At 45.9% G+C, this 19,987-nt stretch overlaps 1 protein-coding gene across 1 annotated transcript in view; it reads right to left on the reverse strand.

Moving 5' to 3' along the window:
- TLL2 (tolloid like 2) overlaps window positions 1-19,987 on the reverse strand; it is a 148,949-nt gene that overhangs the window by 71,463 nt on the left and 57,499 nt on the right. The window contains exon 3 of the mRNA XM_055560672.1: window positions 3,738-3,815. Within this exon, the coding sequence (XP_055416647.1) occupies window positions 3,738-3,815 (78 nt within the window). The remainder of the gene's footprint in view (window positions 1-3,737; window positions 3,816-19,987) is intronic.

Consider the following 19,987-nt stretch of genomic DNA (forward strand, 5'->3'; position numbering starts at 1 on the left):
AAAGCAGAAAAATACAGATTTTTCATGTGACTAAGAATAAGACGGGAGTGGGAGAAGACTCTGCCTCTCTCGGAATGAGGTCAGATGGATAAGAGGGGTCAGCAAGCCAAGAGAAAAATGACCCAAGGACAGCAAGAGGTGATTCACAGAACTGCACGCCCAAGTCACTGGTGAAGATAAAAGATGCTGAAAGTCACCAGGAATAAGAGAAATACAAATTAAATAATAATAACTACTATGCTTTTGAACTGTGGTGTTGGAGAAGACTCTTTAGAGTCCCTTGGACTGCAGGGAGATCCAACCAGTCCATCCTAAAGGAAACCAGTCCTGGGTGTTCATTGGAAGGACTGATGTTGAAGCTGAAACTCCAATATTTTGGCCACCTGATGTGAAGAGCTGACTCATTTGAAAAGACCCTGATGCTGGGAGGGATTGGGGGCAAGAGGAGAAGGGGACGACAGAGGATGAGATGGTTGGATGGCATCACCGATTCAATGGACATGAGTTTGGGTAAACTCCGGGAGTTGGTGATGGACAGGGAGGCCTGGCATGCTGTGGTTCATGGGGTCGCAAAGAGTCAGACACGACTGAGCGACTGAACTGAACTGAATAATAACTACTGTTTGTATTATTGAAAACATTGATAATACCTAGTGCCAGGGAGGATATGATGAAAGGAACACACTTATGAACTGCTATGGAAATGTGAATGATTACACCTTTTGAAACGCATTCTAGCAACATCTATTAAAGACGTACTCTGTAAGGATCTGTATTCAGGAACTGTACTGCAGCATTGTTTATGACGGCAAAAACATGAAGTGAGTATTAACTGATACAGGAAAGATTGAACAAATCATGGTCCGTACATACCAGGAATATTTTGCAACTATTTAAAGAATAAAGAGTCCCTTGGACTGCAAGGAATCAAACCAGTCAACTCTAAAGGAAATCAGTCCTGAATATTCATTAGAAGGAATGATGCTGAAGCTGAAGCTTTAATACTTTGGCCACTTGATGCAAAGAGTTGACTCATTAGAAAAGACCCTGATGCTGGGGAAAGATTTGAAGACAGGAGGAGAACGGGATGACAGAGGATGAGATGGTTGGATGGCATCACCGACTCAATGGACATGAGTTTGAGCAAGCTCTGGAGATGGTAAAGGACAGGGAAGCCTGGAGTGCTGCAAACCATGAGGTCGTAAAGAGTCAGACACAACTGAGTGACTGAACAACAACAACAACAAAAATAAATTGAGGACTGCCTTGGTGGTCCAGGAGTTGGGAATCCACCTGTTGGTGCAAGGGACATGGGTTTGATCCCTGCTCCCAGAAAATTTCACTTGTGGCAGGGCCACTAAGCCCGTGGGCCACAGCAGTTGAAGCCCACTTGCTCTAGAGCCTGTGCTCTGCAACAAGAAAAGCCATCACAATGAGAAGCCCACGCAGCACGACTGGAGAGTAGCTTCCGCTTGATGCAGCTAGAGAAAACCTGAGAGCAGCAATGAAGATCCAGCAGTGGCAAAAGTAAATAAGTGAATAAATAACATTTAAAAAACGAATAAATTGAAATTGTAATAAGGGTCTTAGGCTTGCCATGAAGTATTGATGAGTGAGAAAAACATAATGCATAAAAAAATGTATCAAATATGATTCCATTTTTTAGGTGATAAAATATATCTGTATATATGTTTATGGGTTTATATGTATGTTTATATATGTGTGTATGTTTATATATGTGTGTATCTCAATGTATATGTGAATATATGTGCATGGAGAAACACATGGAAGGGTGCATACAAAGTTATTAGCATGCATTACCTGGGGAAGAGAGAGTGGTAATATGTGGGAAAAAAGAAGTGAAGAAGGTAGTCAAATTGAAGGGAAAAGAAAAAATCTACAACTAATGAAAGTATATGATGCTATCATATATACATTAGTATGAAATTATACATATATATATAAATGTATATGTAAACTATAAATTAACATTAAAGAAAAAACATAAAATAAAGCAAACAATGATTGTATTTCATCTCTACAGTTCAGTTCAGTTCAGCCGCTCACTCATGTCCAACTCTTTGCGACCCCATAAAATCGCAGCACGCCAGGCCTCCCTGTCCATCACCAACTCCCGGAGTTCACCCAGATTCACGTCCATCGAGTCAGTGATGCCATCCAGCCATCTCATCCTCTGTCGTCCCCTTCTCCTCCTGCCCCCAATCCCCCAGCATCAGAGTCTTTTCCAATGAGTCAACTCTTCGCATGAGATGGCCAAAGTACTGGAGTTTCAGCTTTAGTATCATTCCTTCCAAAGAAATCCCAGGGCTGATCTCCTTCAGAATGGACTGGTTGGATCTCCTTGCAGTCCAAGGGACTCTCAAGAGTCTTCTCCAACACTACAGTTCAAAAGCATCAATTCTTCAGCGCTCAGCCTTCTTCACAGTCCAACTCTCACATCCATACATGACCACTGGAAAAACCATAGCCTTGACTAGACGGACCTTTGTTGGCAAAGTAATGTCTCTGCTTTTGAATATGCTATCTAGGTTGGTTATAACTTTCCTTCCAAGGAGTAAGCATGGCTGCAGTCATCTTTACAGAGGCATCCCTAAAACACAGGATTCTAGCATTTTAAATGATTCCCTTTGCTCTGTGTTGATTTTATATAGAAGACATGCTATTCTCGACAACAGCCCTGATTCCTGCAGGATGCAGGCCAGACCCAAGCCCAGCAGCCTTTCTCCTCCAGCACACTTTCTGAATAGGAAAACCCTCATCCAAAGTGAGATGCTTGCAGTGAGGTGCCTCCTGTAATCTCCAGGCTAGAATCTCTTAGAGTGCATGCATATCTGGGCACTGGTGTGCAGACAGGCAGAGGTGGTACCTCCAGGCAGACCCCTGCTGACAGTGGCCCTGACCACAGCCAGCTACTCCCACAGCACCCCCGTCCCAGAGAAGCCCACAGGGGTCTCTACTCTACACCTGCCTCCCCAGCCTCCACTCCAGCTTTATTTTCCTTCCTTGCCTCTCTGGCCAACTCATTCTGTAAGACCCCCAGTGCCCATAGCCCCATCATGCCACCTCTTGATTCTTGGGGCCCTCAGCCCACCAGCCAAGCACCAGAGAGAAAAATGAAGTCCAGACTGTAGGGTTTAACTGGACGTCATCCAGTCCCCGAGCAACCAAACCCCATCCTTATACCTTTCTCTGGCAACCGGCCCACCTCCCTCAACCAGAGGACTCGCTCTCTCACCCACAGCCTTTGCTGCTTCTAGTCCACTAAGGTTGAAAGTAAAAGGTACAAGACAAGGTTCCCAAAGGGCTTCCCTAGTGGCTCAGATGGTAAAGAATCCACTTGCAATGCAGGAGACCCGGGTTCGATCCCTGGGTTAGGAAGATCCTGTGGAGAAGGGAATGGCTACCCACTCCAGTATTCTTGCCTGGAGAATTCCGTGGACAGAGGAGGCTGGCAGGCTACAGTCCATGGGGGTCACAAAGGGTCAGACATGGCACAGCTACTAACGCACATGAGGTTCCCAAAGCTGGCATCAGGGAGGCAGGAGAGACACGGGGAATGGTAGGAACTAGACAGTGGTGAAGGTGGCACAACACTGTATAGGTAATTAATGCCATGAAATGGGGCACATTAAAATGGCTAAAAATCTTATGTTATGTGAAATTTACAACAACTGAAAGAAAAAAGTACCCCCAGGCCTGGTGGGGTCTCACATTACCCTCTCTGGCTTCCTCGTTGCTGGCATTCGTGGCTGTAGCATTCGGCCAGCTCCCAGATGGCTGCTCTCCAAGCCCACCTAAAGGAACAAAGAAGAGACATGTGAGGACATACTAGCCTTCTTTGCATTAGCACCATGAATGAGGGGACAAACCTGGTCTCCTGGGTAACAATCAGAATCACCAGTGGATCAGTAAAGGCTTGTGGGGGTGGTTTTTTGGGTTTGTTTTTCTTTTAACTATTTATTCATTCAGACGCTTCTGGTCTTATTTGAGTCATGTGGCATCTTTCGTTGTGGTGCAAGGGCTCCGGAGTGCTTAGGCTTAGTTGCTGCGTGGCATGTGGGGATCTTAGTTCCCTGACTCATGCATTACAAGGCGAATTCTTAACCACAAGACCACCAGGGGAAGTCCCCAAAGATTTGTTTAACAAAGGATATCCAGGCTCCTACCACATGCGGGGGGGCTGTTCTCAATGCCGAAGCTAAAAAGAACTTGCTTTCTTATAACCATGCACATAGTTCACAAGTTATTAATAAAGTAGCCTTTCCTCAATCAGTTCAGGGTACTTGGAGTGAAATATACAAAGTGAACAGATGAATACTATCGTCAGCTTCTTCACCCTTGCCTCCCTGAGAAAGCGCAGTACACAAAGGATGCTCCCTGGTTCTAAAGCCGCTGGCGTGGGATGCAGGGAAATGTCACCAGCGCTGCTCCTGACTGTGTGATGTGACAGGGGCTGCTGCCTCGGCTTAAACTTAGGTAACCTGCCTTCCTCTTTGGGATGAGTCTCCTTTTAGAAATTTCCCTGTTTACTTTATAAATCAGACTCTGCAGACACTGCCTCAGTCAAGAGCAGTGATGCACAATCTCATTTGTTAGTATCATCTGGAAACCAGGTTCCCACCTGACCCACCAGGAAGACTGTCTATCATTGTCCACTATTAGACCTACTGTGAACCAGGTACAGCCCCAGGGAGCAGGGATCCAGAAGTGAACAAGATAGATGGTGCATCAGTTCCAAATGGGCGGCTGGACGATACATGGTAGGTAAGAAAATAAAGGAAAGATATGATTGCAGGTTCAGAAAATGCTCTGAAGACCAAATGCAGCATGTGATAAAGTGGACTGGAGCAGCCTCTTAGAAAGTGGTCAGAGAAGGCCCTTCAGGGAGATGACATTTGGGTTGAGACTTGGAAGATAAGGAGCTGGCCACATGGAGATCTGGGCCAGCACATCCCAGCAGAAGCAGGATCTGGAAAAGACACTAGTTCAGGAATGGGCATGTGGTGTCGAGGTGTTGACCGTGGTAGGCAGGCAGGGAGGCTGGATCTACAGGGATATCAGGAATACATTAATAGTTGGAGGCAGAGCAACAGGAGAGGCTGATGGCTTAGACATGAGGGGCTGAGAGGAGCCCCCAGTGTCTCCTGCATTCAGTGGTTGAGCAATTGGGTGGGTCAGGATACCCCAAAGCAGATTTAAGGACAAATCCTGTGTCCAGGAGACTATGAAACCACATCAAAACCTCTACAGAACAAGCTACTGGTGCAAAATTATTTCTTCTTGCATTTGTTTAGAAAAGTGCAGCTTACAAAGCAGCTTCCCCATCTCCCCTTTGACTTTGCTTAAAAAACTCTATGGCAGAAGTGTAACCCCATTTTACAGAGGAGAAAACTGAGACACAAAATGATCAGCCCAGGGTTGCCAGCCCATAAGTGAAGCTGAGGGCTCAAGACAGTTTCCTGGTCAGAAGCTCAATGATGTTTCCTGTGTCCCAGAGGTCACAGGCTTCCAGTGCTGCCCGAAGAAGGGTCCTAAACATGGAACCTAATGCCCTGGCCCCGGACAACCCCGACAGACTGCTCGGCTGTTCCAGAATCCCAGTTCCTGACTCACAGACCACTTCTTTCCCTCGGGTGACTGACGCGGGCGGCGGCCCAGGCGCACGCAGATATTTTTTCATGCCTTCATTCTGCTGTCCGCGGCCTTTCTGGCCAACTCCGAATCCACTCACACGCTCCCTGCAGCTGCTGGGGACTTCGCTGCCAGCTCCCAGCCCTCTGGGTATTCTTCCAGTTGCAATATCATTTCCTCTTGGGCTAAAGGTCAGGGGAAATCCTGATGGTATGAAAATCTCTGGCCAGCAGAGGAATGTGCCGGTGAGCGGACTGAAGGAGAGCCTGAGGCCAAGGCTAGCTTCGTCTTTACTCCCTGTGTGAGCATGGATGGGACCTTGAGCGCTAGGACTTTTCATCTGTCAAATGGGCCATTGCGTGTTTCGAATGAGGTAATGGTTTGTTTAGGCATTCGCTCATTCAACAGATATTTATCCGACACCTGCTACATGCCAGATGCTGTTTCTGCTGCTCAGGATATGACCGAACAATCTCTACTCTGACCTCATGGAAATTATATTCCGGTGGATAGTAAAGGAGATAACAAATAGAAGACTCAATATGTGTCCGTTGTTGATAAGCTCTATGAAGAAAAGAGTGGAGGGGAATAGGGAATGCTGGGGGTGAGGGTTTACCATTTCACACAAGGTAGAAAAGCAGGACCCTGAAGAAAGTGAGGGAAAGGGTCTGCAGATATTTGGGGAAGAGCATTCCAACTGAAGGAACAGCAGGTGCAAAGGCCCTGGGGTGAGAGTGTGCTTGGCAGTAGGGAGGTGGGTGTGACTGGAATGGAATGAGCTAGGCAAAGAACAGCAGGCGCTGAGGTCAGTGAGCAGTGGAGGGTTTGGAGCAGGCCATTTTCAAAATAAGGGCTTTTATTCTGAGAGATCTAAATGGGAGCCAGAGGGCGTGAAAGGATTCTGTAACTGCACTGGCCGTGAATATACTCAGGGGTATTAGTAGTGGGCAGCAGGGGCACAGAAGCCGGGATTCGAAAGATTTCCATGTAGTTCCAGTCTAGCATGGAGAGTTGGAATAATTAGACCTGCTTGGCTCCTACAAACATATATATATATCAGATCAGATCAGTTGCTCAGTCGTGTCCGACTCTTTGCGACCCCATGAATCGCAGCACGCCAGGCCTCCCTGTCCATCACCAACTCCCGGAGTTCACTGAGACTCACGTCCATCGAGTCAGTGATGCCATCCAGCCATCTCATCCTCTGGCGTCCCCTTCTGCTCCTGCCCCCAATCCCTCCCAGCATCAGAGTCTTTTCCAATGAGTATATAGTCCTTTAAGGATAGCTGGGCACAGCCTGGTTCAAGGTTAGCTGGAGGCTGTGGCTGAGGAAGCGATGGCTGGGAGAGATTACTATTCCGTTTTGCAGGAGGCCAAGGAGGTGGAGGTTGAGGACTTCTGATTCCTTTGGCCCCTCGGTCCTTGGTGTTACAATAGAAGCAAAGCCCTGGAGTCGAGGAGGAGGAGACCAGGTACCCTAGCAGATGAAGGCGGGGAAAGCATCAATATTTGCATGTGTGTGCACTAAGTCGCTTCAGTCCTGTCTGACTCTTTGCGACCCCGCCAGGCTCCTCTGTGCATGAGATTCTCCAGGCAAGAATACTGGAATGAGTTGTCATGCCCTCCGCCAGGCGATCTTCCAGACCTAGGGATCAAAATTGTGTCTCTTACATCTCTTGCGTTAGCAGGCGGGTTCTTTACCACGAGCACCACCTGGAAGTCCAGCCTCAAAAAGACTCAGTGGCAAAAAAGCCACGAACATCCCCATCTCACAGAGGAGGAAACAAGGTTCCAAAAGGTGTGACTTGTCTGCCCTGATGGTACAGAGATGGATAGTAATGGAGAAGCTGAAGGTGGGTCCTGACGGAGCCCCCAGATTTGAACTCCTTCCCCTCTGCCTCAGACCCAGAAAGAACAAGGAACACAAGTTGGGTTATCTAGCAGGGGTGGCTGGCTGTTCCCAAGGGACCTAGGGTGTTTTCCAGGAGGTCTTGAGGGTATATCCAAGGTCACCACTGAGACGGGGGTCACAGCAGTTAAGAACACACATCCTTTCTCTGTCACCCTTACCAGCAAGAGATTGGCGGGTCTAGTCTTTTCTCAGAAGGGCAGCCAAACTCCTGCTTCCACTACAGCTAAGCCTGGGGGTCAACTTGGAGTGAATATGGTTTGACTACTCCCCTGAGGAAAACTCTTCCAGGTTTCCCACTGCCCCGGGATGAGTTCCAAACCCCGACAGGACCCCTGAGGCCCCTGTGATGTGGCTCTGCTGGCCTCTTCGACCTGGTACCTCAGGGCTTCCTGCTCTGTGCTCAGTCACCTCAGCTACTCACGGTGGTGACTCGGATTTCCATTCTCTTCTTGCTGATGCTTCTTCCTCTGTCACACCAACTTCTTCGCCTGGCCAAATCCTTCTGGATCTTCAAGGCTCAGCTTGAACACCACTTCCTCTGGGAAGCCCTGTTGCTCCTCTTGAGATAGAAGCCCCCTCTTCTCTGTCTCCAGCGCCCTGGGCTTAGTCACATCCCTCACCACAAGTCATTGGCATCTCCCGTCTATTTGGCCGATCCCCTCACCTAGTTTTTAGCATCCTGAAGAGAGGACCTTGTCTTGCCCAATAATAAACACCCAGCACTGCCCTTGGCACATCATAGCAGACACCCAATAAAATATGTGACTGATGGATTGATGGATGGATGCATAGGTAGATGGATGAATCAGGTAGACAGTGCTTAAAAAGAAAACCCTAATCATTCCTAACTCAGCATCACGAATGGAAAAGTATTGTCTTTTTCAGTTTACAGAGAGAGGGGAATAGATATTCTTGGAACAATGGCTTTCAACCTTAGCTGCACTTTGGGATCATCTTGGGAAGCCTTTTAGAAAAATATCAATGTATGCATCCCTCTCCAGAGATTCTTATTTGATTGGTCTGAGGCATGGCCTAGGCCTTGGGAGTTTAAAAAGCTCCCAAGGTGATTCTAAGGTGCAGCCAAAATTGCGATTCTCTACTGAGAGAACCCTGTAAAAGGTAGCCTCATCTCATGATGTGTTCTTTTAACCAATCTCTTTTCCTCCCAAGCTCACCAGGAATGGAAAATGTGGAGCTGGAGACAGACACTGAGTACTAAGAAAGTCATTTTTCACATCTATTTCAGTAAAAGCAATCGAATGAGTGAGACAGGTGTGGCTGTGGCTATAACTGCAGCCACAAGCACTCAGCACAAGGCAGAGAGAAATACAGCCTGATGCAGACAAAGACTGGGGGCAATGGGGACAGGGAGTATTCAGAGACTGCGGATATATTTTCCTTGCATGTGACTGCAAGACAAAAAAAAAAACTTGAAAAAATACATATATATGGCCATATTTAATCTTTGGTTAATTACCTCTTCAGTAAGAGGCTATGCAAAGACCTTGTAGATTTCATTAGTCACAGTGGTTTATTCAAACGTCTCCTTTGCATAAGAAACCCAGGCTTACAGCTGGTCTCTGGGAAAGAATGCCCTCCAGGCCTTGAAAAGAGAGCTCCAGGCCTGTTCACCGCTCTCACTGAAACACAGCAGAGGTCAGCGGCCCGTGATGCATGGGGCCAGGCTGAAATGTTTCCATCCAGCATTTGCAATTCAATCCCACAGTTTTCTTTATGGAACAATTCACTAAATTCAGAGTTGTTCTTTTTTCTAATTCACCATATAATTCACCTCCCAAGTTCAATTAAGAAGCAATCTGTTAGCAACTTTGGGAGCAAGCTGCTTTTCTTCGGGAAAGCCCAATTTTCTTCCGCTCCCAACAAAAAGTGGCTTAATTATATGCATCATATGAGACACCGATGTACACACAACGCCCCTCCACCATAATTAACGAAGTATTAACCATATACATCCAAAGACATCTAGGTAGAAAGGGATGGGCTTTTCCAAAGCCCAAGAGGACAGAGTCATAGATCAGTATTGTTTATTCGACTATACGATCACTCATTGGGACTATGAATTAATATTCATGAATTATGGTAATTAATAAACAGAACATCATAGTAATTATTCCTTCTGTATCATTCTCAGAGCCCAATGTTACTTGGTTCTTGCTTTTCTTAAACATAAAAATAACTACCACTTAAAAAATGTTGACTAGGACTTTGCTGGAGGTCCAGTGATTAAGAATGCCATCCAGTGCAGGGGGCGTGGGTTCAATCCCTGGTTGGGGAACTAAGCTGCCACATGCCAACGAGGCCAAAAAAAAAAAAAAAAAAAAGCGCTTGATTATTTTCAGGTACTCACATGTTACCTGTATTTAATCCTCAAGCCAACCCTCTGAGGTGGGTGTTATTCTCACTTTACATGCAGGGTAACAGATGTTCAGGCCAGTTAAGACATTACTGTCGACACAGCCACTGGATGAAGAGGCTGAGAGTCTCCCAGATCAGTCTAAAGTCAAAACTTTAACGATATAACACAAGTAACCCTGCCAGGACAACCTTAGCTCTCACATTTTTACTGACTTTTTAATACCTGTATTTCCAGCTCTGACCCATTAGCGGTAAATCTAGCAGAAAACTACTTTGCTTACTCTAAGGAAAAAAAATAAAATCTCCAGCACAAGATCTTAAAAGTTACTTTATTGCCAGTCCACTCCCTAAGCACTGATTGAGAGCCGGCTTTGGGCATCACTGTGCTGGGTTCCTGAAGGCATAGACAGGCAGCGTCTCTCTTCATGGCGCCTTCCTGGTGCCAGTGGAGGGAAGAAAATCCACAGTCAACAATGAGATCATGGGACTCCCCCGGCGGTCCAGTGGTTAGGACCGACATTTTCAGTGCCATGGGCCTCGGTTTGATCCCTGGTCAGGGAAATAAGATCCTGCAAGCTGAATGGCATGGCCAAAACGCAAATAACAAAACAAAGCAAAAAAGACCATTCCGTGGAAGGATTCAGCACTTTCAAGAAATTAAAAGTTTTTCAAAGAACAATGGGGCATGGGATCCCAGGCAAGATCTGAGTTGGTGACATTTGAGCTGACACCTAAATGATGAGGTAGACATCTATCTGGGGAGAGTATTCTAGAAGGAAAAAAGAAAACCAGCAAGTAAAAAAAGTCCAGAGGGAGGAAAATAAGTGTCCGATGGAGCTGGAACTGAGGCTAACACCTGAGAGATGCAAGGCCAGTTCATGCAGGGCATTAGACTCTTAGCCTTAGAGTCAACTCGCCATGCCCTTTGGTCGTATGTAATACACATGGCAACGCTATGAATAAGTAACATCGTTCCTCTTCTACAGAAGAGACAACTGAGGTTCGTGAATAAGTTGTCCAAGGTCACCCAGCTGGTAAGTGACGGAATTTGCCTTGCAAAGCAGGCCCTTGTGACTCCAGAATCCATGCTCCTAACCCTGCTCCACACCTGTACAGGTAGGGTCTGAGCAAGCATCCCAGGCAAGGCCAATGGATGAAGTATCCACATACCTCTGTCAGAAAACTACAGGCAAGGCACACCTACTCACCAGAGCTTTTATTTATTTACTAGGGAAAAAAAAGAGCAAGGCAAATCTCTTTAACAGGTTGATTTAGGAATGCACCAGGCAATCACTGCAGTAATCAATGTGTAATCCTAAGCAATTCGGTGCCAAGTAATTTTATATCTATGCCAAATTTCAAATGCTACAAAAGGGGAAGGGAGAATAAGTTAAAAGATCACTGCCAGTTTTTGTTAATAAAATGATTTACTACTGGCCAGTGTATAATAAAATAGGAATTCTTAGATACTGCTGTTGGAATAGAAATATAAATTAGTAACATGTTTTGAGGTAATTTAGCAAGATGCATCAACGTCTTTTAAAACAAGCAATAATAATGACTTTGACCCAATAATATAACTTCTAGATATCAGTACAAAGGAACTAACAATGAAAAACAACAGAGGTTCATCCCCAACATTTTAAAGACAGACTGTGTCAATCACACCCCCCAGAGGGGGCAGCAAAGGAATTATGATACAAAGGAAATACAAAGCAATGTGGAAAAAATACTGGAAGGAAATAACCACAGTGTCCATGGTGATGATTTTTGGACAAATGTTAATTTTTTTATGTGCTTTTTGTAATTTCTAAATCTTGTTCAACATATTACTTTTATAATCAGGAAATAAAAAGGTTTTCAAATGAAGAACTAGATTACATCACATATTTTGCCTAAGAACATGTGTTCTGCACTTCTTAGTGTAATGTCTGTACACACACACACACACACACACACACACGGTTGCTGGGAAACCCTTTTCTGATGAGAAAGAAAGATACTTGTGTTTATGCAGATGGAAAAGTTGTGGTCCAGCCTTGTTTTTTTTTTTTTTTTTTTTCTGATTTTCTGCTCTGATCATGGAAAGAGAAAATAATGAGCCCACACCCTGGCAAGATGGAAGAGAGCAAAGCTCATTGGTGAGAATGAGAGAAGGCTTGTTGAAACCTTCCTTCAGACAGTGTGGGCTGGGCTCCGGGGAGACCCAGTCCTCCCTTTCCCACTCTGTTAACTAACTCCCACCTGTGTCCTTGCATTGGCTGAAGAGGCCTCGGAATTTGCTCCGACTCCAGGCAGAAGCTCACGAGAGCCTTCTTATCATGCAAATTTGTGCTACTCTTGCCCGGAGCCTCCAGCCAGATGTCCATCTTGCCTGGTATTGAGCCCTCCGCCCCACTGTGACTGCATTTTTCCTAGTCCCTGACTGTGGATTGAGCTACGTCAGGCCTTCTGCTTAAAGATGCTCTTGGAGTACCTGCTGCTCACCTGGCTTCAAACCTCCATTGCTCTCCTGAGCCCTGGACTCTAGGTATTCTTGTACACTTGGCCCATATCTTTCACACAAGCCTGGCCCTGGCTTCTTGGCCATTTCCATCATTTATTACTGTGCAATAAACTATTTTCAGCTTCTGCTTATAGCATAATGTAATCTTCCTAATGTCCTGCTGGCCAAAGCCAGTCAAAACCAAGCCTAGAGTCACGAGGAATGACTATGCCAGGAGTGGTTTGTCAGGGACCGCAAATGGAACAGCTTACCCCTATGCTGAAAGTTCTAGCAAGTCAGGTGGTTTCCAAGATGGACTTAGAGGACTAGCCCTGGAGTCAGACTGTCCAAGGCTAAACCTTTACTCTGTCACTTACTAGCCATGTGATCTTAACTCACTTAATGTCTCTATGTTTCAGTCTCCTCATCCATAAAATAAGGATGAGAGTATTCACCTCATACAGTCATCATCCAGATTAAAAGCAATGATGCATGTAAGCCATAGAGCAATGCCTGGTTCAGAGTCAGCACTCACTAACAACAACACACTGCTTCCAAATAGGAAAAGGAGTACGTCAAGGCTGTATATTGTCACCCTGCTTATTTAACATATATGCAGAGTACATCATGAGAAATGCTGGGCTGGAAGAAGCACAAGCTGGAATCAAGATTGCCGGGAGAAATATCAATAACCTCAGATATGCAGATGACACCACCCTTATGGCAGAAAGTGAAGAGGAACTAAAAAGCCTCTTGATGAAAGTGAAAGAGGAGAGTGAAGAAGTTGGCTTAAAGCTCAACATCCAGAAAACGAAGATCATGGCATCTGGTCCCATCACTTCATGGGAAATGGATGGGGAAACAGTGGAAACAGTGTCAGACTTTATTTTTTGGGGCTCCAAAATCAATGCAGATGGTGATTGCAGCCATGAAATTAAAAGATGCTTACTCCTTGGAAGGAAAGTTATGACCAATCTAGATAGCATATTCAAAAACAGAGACATTACTTTGCCAACAAAGGTCCATCTAGTCAAGGCTATGGTTTTTCCAGTGGTCATGTATGGATGTGAGAGTTGGACTGTGAAGAAAGCTGAGCGCCGAAGAATTGATGGTTTTGAACTGTGGTGTTGGAGAAGTCCCTTGAGAGTCCCTTGGACTGCAAGGAGATCCAACCAGTCCATTCTGAAGGAGATCAGCCCTGGGTGTTCTTTGTAAGGAATGATGCTAAAGCTGAAACTCCAGTACTTTGGCCACCTAATGCGAAGAGTTGACTCATTGGAAAAGACTCTGATGCTGGGAGGGATTGGGGGCAGGAGGAGAAGGGGACGACAGAGAATGAGATGGCTGGATGGCATTACCGACTCGACGGATGTGAGTTTGAGTGACCTCCGGGAGTTGGTGATGGACAGGGAGGCCTGGCGTGCTGCGATTCATGGGGTCGCAAAGAGTCAGACACGACTGAGCAACTGAACTGAAAGTTAGCTATTATTACTATTGGTTCTAAAACTATTCTGAAGTCTGAAATGGGGTGAAACAATAAGCCATGGAGACAAGACATTTTATACCAGAAATACCCCAAATGAAGTAAAAAGTTCAAGTTCTCCTTAAAATGCACTTAAGAGAACCAAGTTTAGGCTGAGGATCCATTGATAGTCAATGGGAGTCCGTGAAAACCAGACCTTCTCTGTACCCAAGCATGGTATTTCTTCAAACATTGCTCCATAACAACTTGAGACATCAAATAACTAAAACATTAACTAAAGATATACATTAAGAAGATATACATCCTGTTACCCCATGGACTATAGTCCACTAGGCCACTCTGCCCCTGGGAATACTGGAGTGGGCTTCCCAGGTAGCGCTAGTGGTAAAGAACCTGCCTAACAATGCAGGAGACAGAAGAGACTTGGGTTTGATCCCTGGCATGGCAACCCACTCCAGTATTCTTGCTTGGAGAATCCCATGGACAGAGGAGCCTGGCGGGCTGCAGTCCACTGGGTCGCAGAGTCGGATATGACTCAGGCAACTTAGGATGCACACAGACATTAAGAAAAGACTCGGGTGCCTAGCTTGTGTGTTGTCATCCTGTGATTCCTGGGAGAGTAGAGTGGATTGGCCAAGATAAGTAAGTGTCATTCACTGAGTTGTTGCTGTTGTGCAGTTGCTAAGTTGTGTTCGACTCTTTGCAACCCCATAGACTGCAGCACGTCAGACTTCCCTGGAGTTTGCTCAAACTCATATCCATTTAGTCAGTGATGCCATCCAACCATCTCATCCTCTGTCGTCCCTGTCTCCTCCTGCCCTCAATCTTTCCCAGCACTAGAGTCTTTTCCAATGAGTTGGCTCTTGACATCAGGTGGCTAAAATACTGGAACCTCAGCTTAAGCATCAGTCCTTCTAATGAATATTCATGGTTGATTCTCTTTAGGATTGACTGGTTTGATCTCTTTACTCTCTAAGGGTCTCTCAAGAGTCTTCTCCAGCACCACAGTTTGAAAGCATCCATTCTTCAGCACTCAGCCTTCTTTATGGTCCAGCACTCACATCTGTACACGACTACTGGAAAAACCATAGCTTTGACTATACAGACTTTTGTGGGCAAAATGATGTCTCTGCTTTTTAATATGCTGTCTAGGTTTGTCATAGCTTTTTTTCCCAAGGAGCAAGCGTCTTCTAATTTCATGGCTGCAGTCACCATCCGCAGTGATTATGGAGCCCAAGAAAATAAAATCTGCCACTGTTTCCATTTTTCCCCCATCTACTCATTCCCTGAATAGTGGGCCCCAAATTACAAGTTAGAGCTTTGCTGAAAGAAATTATTTACTGGGGACCTTGTTTTCCAAGGACTATGCTTGCTGTCATACGTGTATTTTCTCATTTAATTCTCAGCATAGTCCACTGAGGTAAGGACTATTATTGACTTTACTTACAAATGAAAGAACTGAGGCATAGAAAAATTTAAATAATTCACCCACAGTCACACAGCTTTCTGGGCACTGAGGCAGAAAAGGGAGGGGAGTTTAAGTCCTCAGCACAAGTCCCACCAGAGTCTGGTCCCAACAAGCCTTTCCAGCTTCCCTTCTCCCCCGAGTCCTACCTCCTTACCCACATGCCAACCACCCTGAGCCGCTCAGTTCTCACCCCAAGCTCCCCAGTCCATGACTGTGTTCAGGCTCTGCCTTCCACCTGCAATGCCCTCCCCACCTCAACCCTAATCAAAATCCTTCACAGCTCAGCTCAGCCTGCTCTGTGAAGCCATCTCTTGTCTCTGTGTTTCACCTACAAACCCCTAGTGGCCCTTTATTCATTCATCTGTTCATTCATTCTTTCATTCAGCAAGCTTCTAAGGGACACCTCTCAGTGCCAGGAACTGTACCAGATGTCAGAGATAGAAAACCAGATCAGACAAAGTCCCTCCTCTCAAGGAGCTCCCAGCCCTGATCATACCATCTCCAGAGTATAACAATTTGCAGACCAACTCTGTTGTTCAATATGAGACATGTAATTCCTGAGGACCGAGACAATATCTTGTCTATTTCCATTGTGTGGTTTCATAGCAGAGGCTTAACAAGTGTGTCCATTTGAACTGGACTGAAGAGGACTGACTGATACCTGCATGTATTATCTCAATTGTGTGTATTCTCGCTGCACCTGAGTGCGGTAAATTATTATGGCTACCCCCATTTTACAGATAAGGAAACTGAGGCTGGAGGAGGTTAAAGTACTCGATCTGTGGTCACTACCTGGTATGTAGCAGAGACGGGAGGGTCCAACTCTTACTTTTTGCCTCACTGCTCTGTCCTTAAAACCCCTGACAATAAAGAAAAGGTAACTGACAACCCAAGGGTTACGTCTTTCTCACTGCCTCGTATAACGTTCCTTGGAAGAGACACACATTTGTCCTCATTGAACATCTTAGAAGAATTTTAGCATGTGACCTTTTCACAGGTGACCAAATGACCGATAAAGATTTACAGATCTACAGATGTCTTAAAGGACAAACCCCATGAAGTGGGTCACAGGAAGAGTAGCAAGGAACTCAGGAATCATGAAGGAAGACCAGCCCAAGCCCTCTTCAGGGAACTGGAGGAGAGAAGCAGAAAGAGGACCATGGAGCTCCAGAGCCTATCTTTGACCTTTTGGGACCGAAGTCAGCTTAGTTCAAGAAGAAGTACAGAGCAATTACTTCATCTTTAAGAGATAACCTAGGTGAATAGAGATTAGGGTGACTAGTTTTTTTCTGGGTGATGGTGTATGTCAGAGATGTGGAATGAGCCCTTTGTTTCAGAAAGATTAATACCTAAGGGTCCCATTCCTCTGATTCCCTGGGCCAGAAAGAATGTGTTCTGATGCCAAGCAGCACATGCTGGGCCATAAACCACCTGTGGCGGGACACTGTCCTCTTGGCACCCTAATGCCAACCAGAGCCTGGGATAGGGCATGCTGTGCTGTGGGGGTAAAGAGGGGATGGGATGATGACTAGGATGAGGACTTTGATCGAAAGTTCCAAGAAAGGAAGAAAAGAGACTCCAGGAGAAGGTTGGTCTTCCAGACTACCAGGCAATAGTTAACACTTAGGACCTCCTCCCTTGATGGAGCAGAGAGGCGCAGCCCTGGCTGTTGTCATGGGACCTGAATTAGGGCCCAAGGATGTTGACCCTTAACCACCGGCCCGAAGTGCCAACTCCAATGCCCAGAGTTAGGGGCCAAGGCAAGTAATACATCAGGGTGTGAAAAATGCTTGGGGAGCAGTGAGGTCTGTGGCAAACCGCAGAGCATCTGCTCCTCCACAGTCCAGTCCATCGTTACACAACCCCATTGCTTGTTGTCATGTGGGACTGCTGGACCAGTGGGGCCAGAACTTCCAACTTTTCATGAGAAGCCAGAGTTCTGGGTTTTTATGAGAAATTTGATTTTTAAATTTTGGCAGTAAATTTTTTAAAAATGTAAGCTCTACAAAACAAACAAAGCACATCTGCAGACCAGATTTGGCTGGTGGGCTGACCGCTTAGGACCTACGGGCTGTGGAGCAAATGGGAACGCCTCTAGGGGGTGCCCATGTCAGGCAAGATGGGAATTCCTCAGGCCACGGCAGCAAGGTCCAGGGATGCAGGAGAGTCATGGAGAATCTCTGAAGCAGAGGCAAGCAGCAGGATGGGGACTAACAAAGTTCAGAGGCTCAGTGTCCGGGTCAGGAGGTGCTTTTCTCTCACTGTTTGTGGGCAAACAGGGTCAGTAAAGGATACCAAAGAGAAATATGTCGACCTGAATGCGATTCCACTGGCAAAGTGGGGCCACAGTCACATTGCTGTCAACACCTGTGGGAGCCCATTGGAGGGTCTCTAGAAGGTCTCATGCTAGATGCAATTTGAGCAGACCGTTCTAAAGTCCCACAAGGCATCCCACAATGGAGGAGCTGAAGACATACAGATATCTGATCAACCATGAATGCTGCTGACACCATCACTGAGTCCACATACATTCATGGATTATTTTGTCAAAAGAACTGAGAGAATCATTCTTGGCCCTCAGGAAGCTTAAAGTCCAACCCTCCGTTCTACAGACAAGGAGGTCCCATGAGGCGAATTGACATGTCAAGGTCTGCCATGCAATGGATAACTGAAGGGGTGTGGCACTGGTTTTGTCTGAAAACAATTTAGTTCATTATCATGCCCAATAAGAAAATATTTGAGTAGTAAATGCATTTGAAACAAAGGTCAGTTTCAGCTGTAACAAAATGTACACATCCAGAAGAGGCCAAGAAAAACAAAAGCAAGGGTGCAAGAAAACTAAAAATGCTACGCTAAAAAATTTTAAGGGTGGTTAATTATTGGATAAACGCATCCTTTATTTTGTCAAAAAAGATTCACTACAGTGTGCTCTTAGGTCAGGGTGGGGAATATTGTTTATATTGAGGCCACTGATGCTAGAACAATCAATTGGAGAGCTGCATAAATAAAAAGCCTTACAGTAGATTTATTTAATTTCATTTTGCTTTAGGGATCACCTACTGTTTAAATGAACAGAAAACAGATTTCTACTCAATAAATTAAAAAAAAAATACACAGTTAACAGAGCATGAAAATAGAATCAGATTAAGAAGAAGCAAAGAGTGATGCTTGGACAGGTGAGGCACAATCTTTCTGTTGGCCAAAACTGAGTGGCAGAGGCTGGATCCTCACCTGAGACTAGCCATCCCCAGCTCTCATGAGGCTGTGTTCCCGAATTCCAGGTATTAAGATGACTGATGGGAACTTGTATTTTCCCATGAACATAATATAAATGGCAAAGAGGGTGTGAGGTTAATAGGCTTGACCCCAAGACCAAGTTAACTCCAAAGGGAGCTCCTTCTACATCTCCACTCGCTGGGCGTCAGTTCACTCATCTGTCCCCTCCACTACCCAGAGGCGGCTGCAGCCTTCCCTCCTCTCTGAAGCCACAGAAAGACACCCACCACCTGCTTCTCTCATCACTTTGTTTCTTCCTCCTGCCTCCCCGGGGCACTGATCAGTTCCCTTCTTATTCCTTCCTTTGGTGATTTCTTCCACTCTGAGGGCTTCCCCAGTACCCCTACATAGATGGGTACTGCAGGCATTCAGTGGGGAACACTCAAGCAGAGGGATCATGATGCAGACGTGGGCACGGTGGCCATGATGGTCAGGTGTAAGGAGAAGAGAAAAAGCAGGAAGGAGATTCTCTGTGGCCCCTGAGAGAAGCCAGCCTTCTTTTCTCTCTAGTCGAGTCACCAGAGCCCAGCTCTTCTGCTTCTGTCCTTAGATGGCCAAGAAAATATATTCCTAAATAAACTCTTCTATCGAGCTATATTGAGTAGGATTCTGTATCTCTAAACTGAAAGGACCTTGCCTAGAAGGTCAGGCAGTAAACTCTTCTTTGTCCTGGTTTCTCAAGCTATATCTCTCAGTTTTGACTCGGGCTCCCAGATTCAAGGTCCTTTGTTGGCAGGGGAGGGGGTGGGGAGGAGGTGGGGTGGCAGGGCTGGGATAGCGGTTCCCTGCACGGATGCCCAAGGGTGGTCCCTGCCCCTCCCCACCTGGTCTGCACCCTGCTGTGACTCCAAGTAGCCTTCCAGCCCAGTTTCTCCAAATTCTGACAAACGCAGTCATAATAAAAATCAATCCAAAGGTGAATTAACTTTTCCCAACACTTCAAATTCACAGAGAACTCTGGCTTCAGTCCAAGGTATAAGTCAGTCTCTGAACGAGGCCTCAGGGAGAGAGATGATAGAATCCTTATGTTGCATTCTCTTTTCCTTCCCAAAGAGCAGATGTGCACTCTATCAGATGCCTCTTTTTCATCTCAAATCATCTCACTAAATTGAAAACTTTATGGGCGGAATAACTGCCAGGCCTCGCCCGGTTCCTCGCCCCAGTCCTCTCCAGTTGCTGACTGCACGCAGAGCCAGACCCGTCCTCAGGTGGGGGGATTTACGGAGTTTGGGCTCCACACTTGAGGGTCACAGCGGCACATCACCTTTGGCTCTGATTTTGATCTAAGGAATTCTGCTTAATTTCTGACCCCCATTCCCACCTTATTCTCTCAGG

The sequence above is a fragment of the Bubalus kerabau genome, chromosome 22 (assembly GCF_029407905.1).
Source record: "Bubalus kerabau isolate K-KA32 ecotype Philippines breed swamp buffalo chromosome 22, PCC_UOA_SB_1v2, whole genome shotgun sequence".
In the NCBI taxonomy this organism is placed as follows: domain Eukaryota; kingdom Metazoa; phylum Chordata; class Mammalia; order Artiodactyla; family Bovidae; genus Bubalus; species Bubalus kerabau.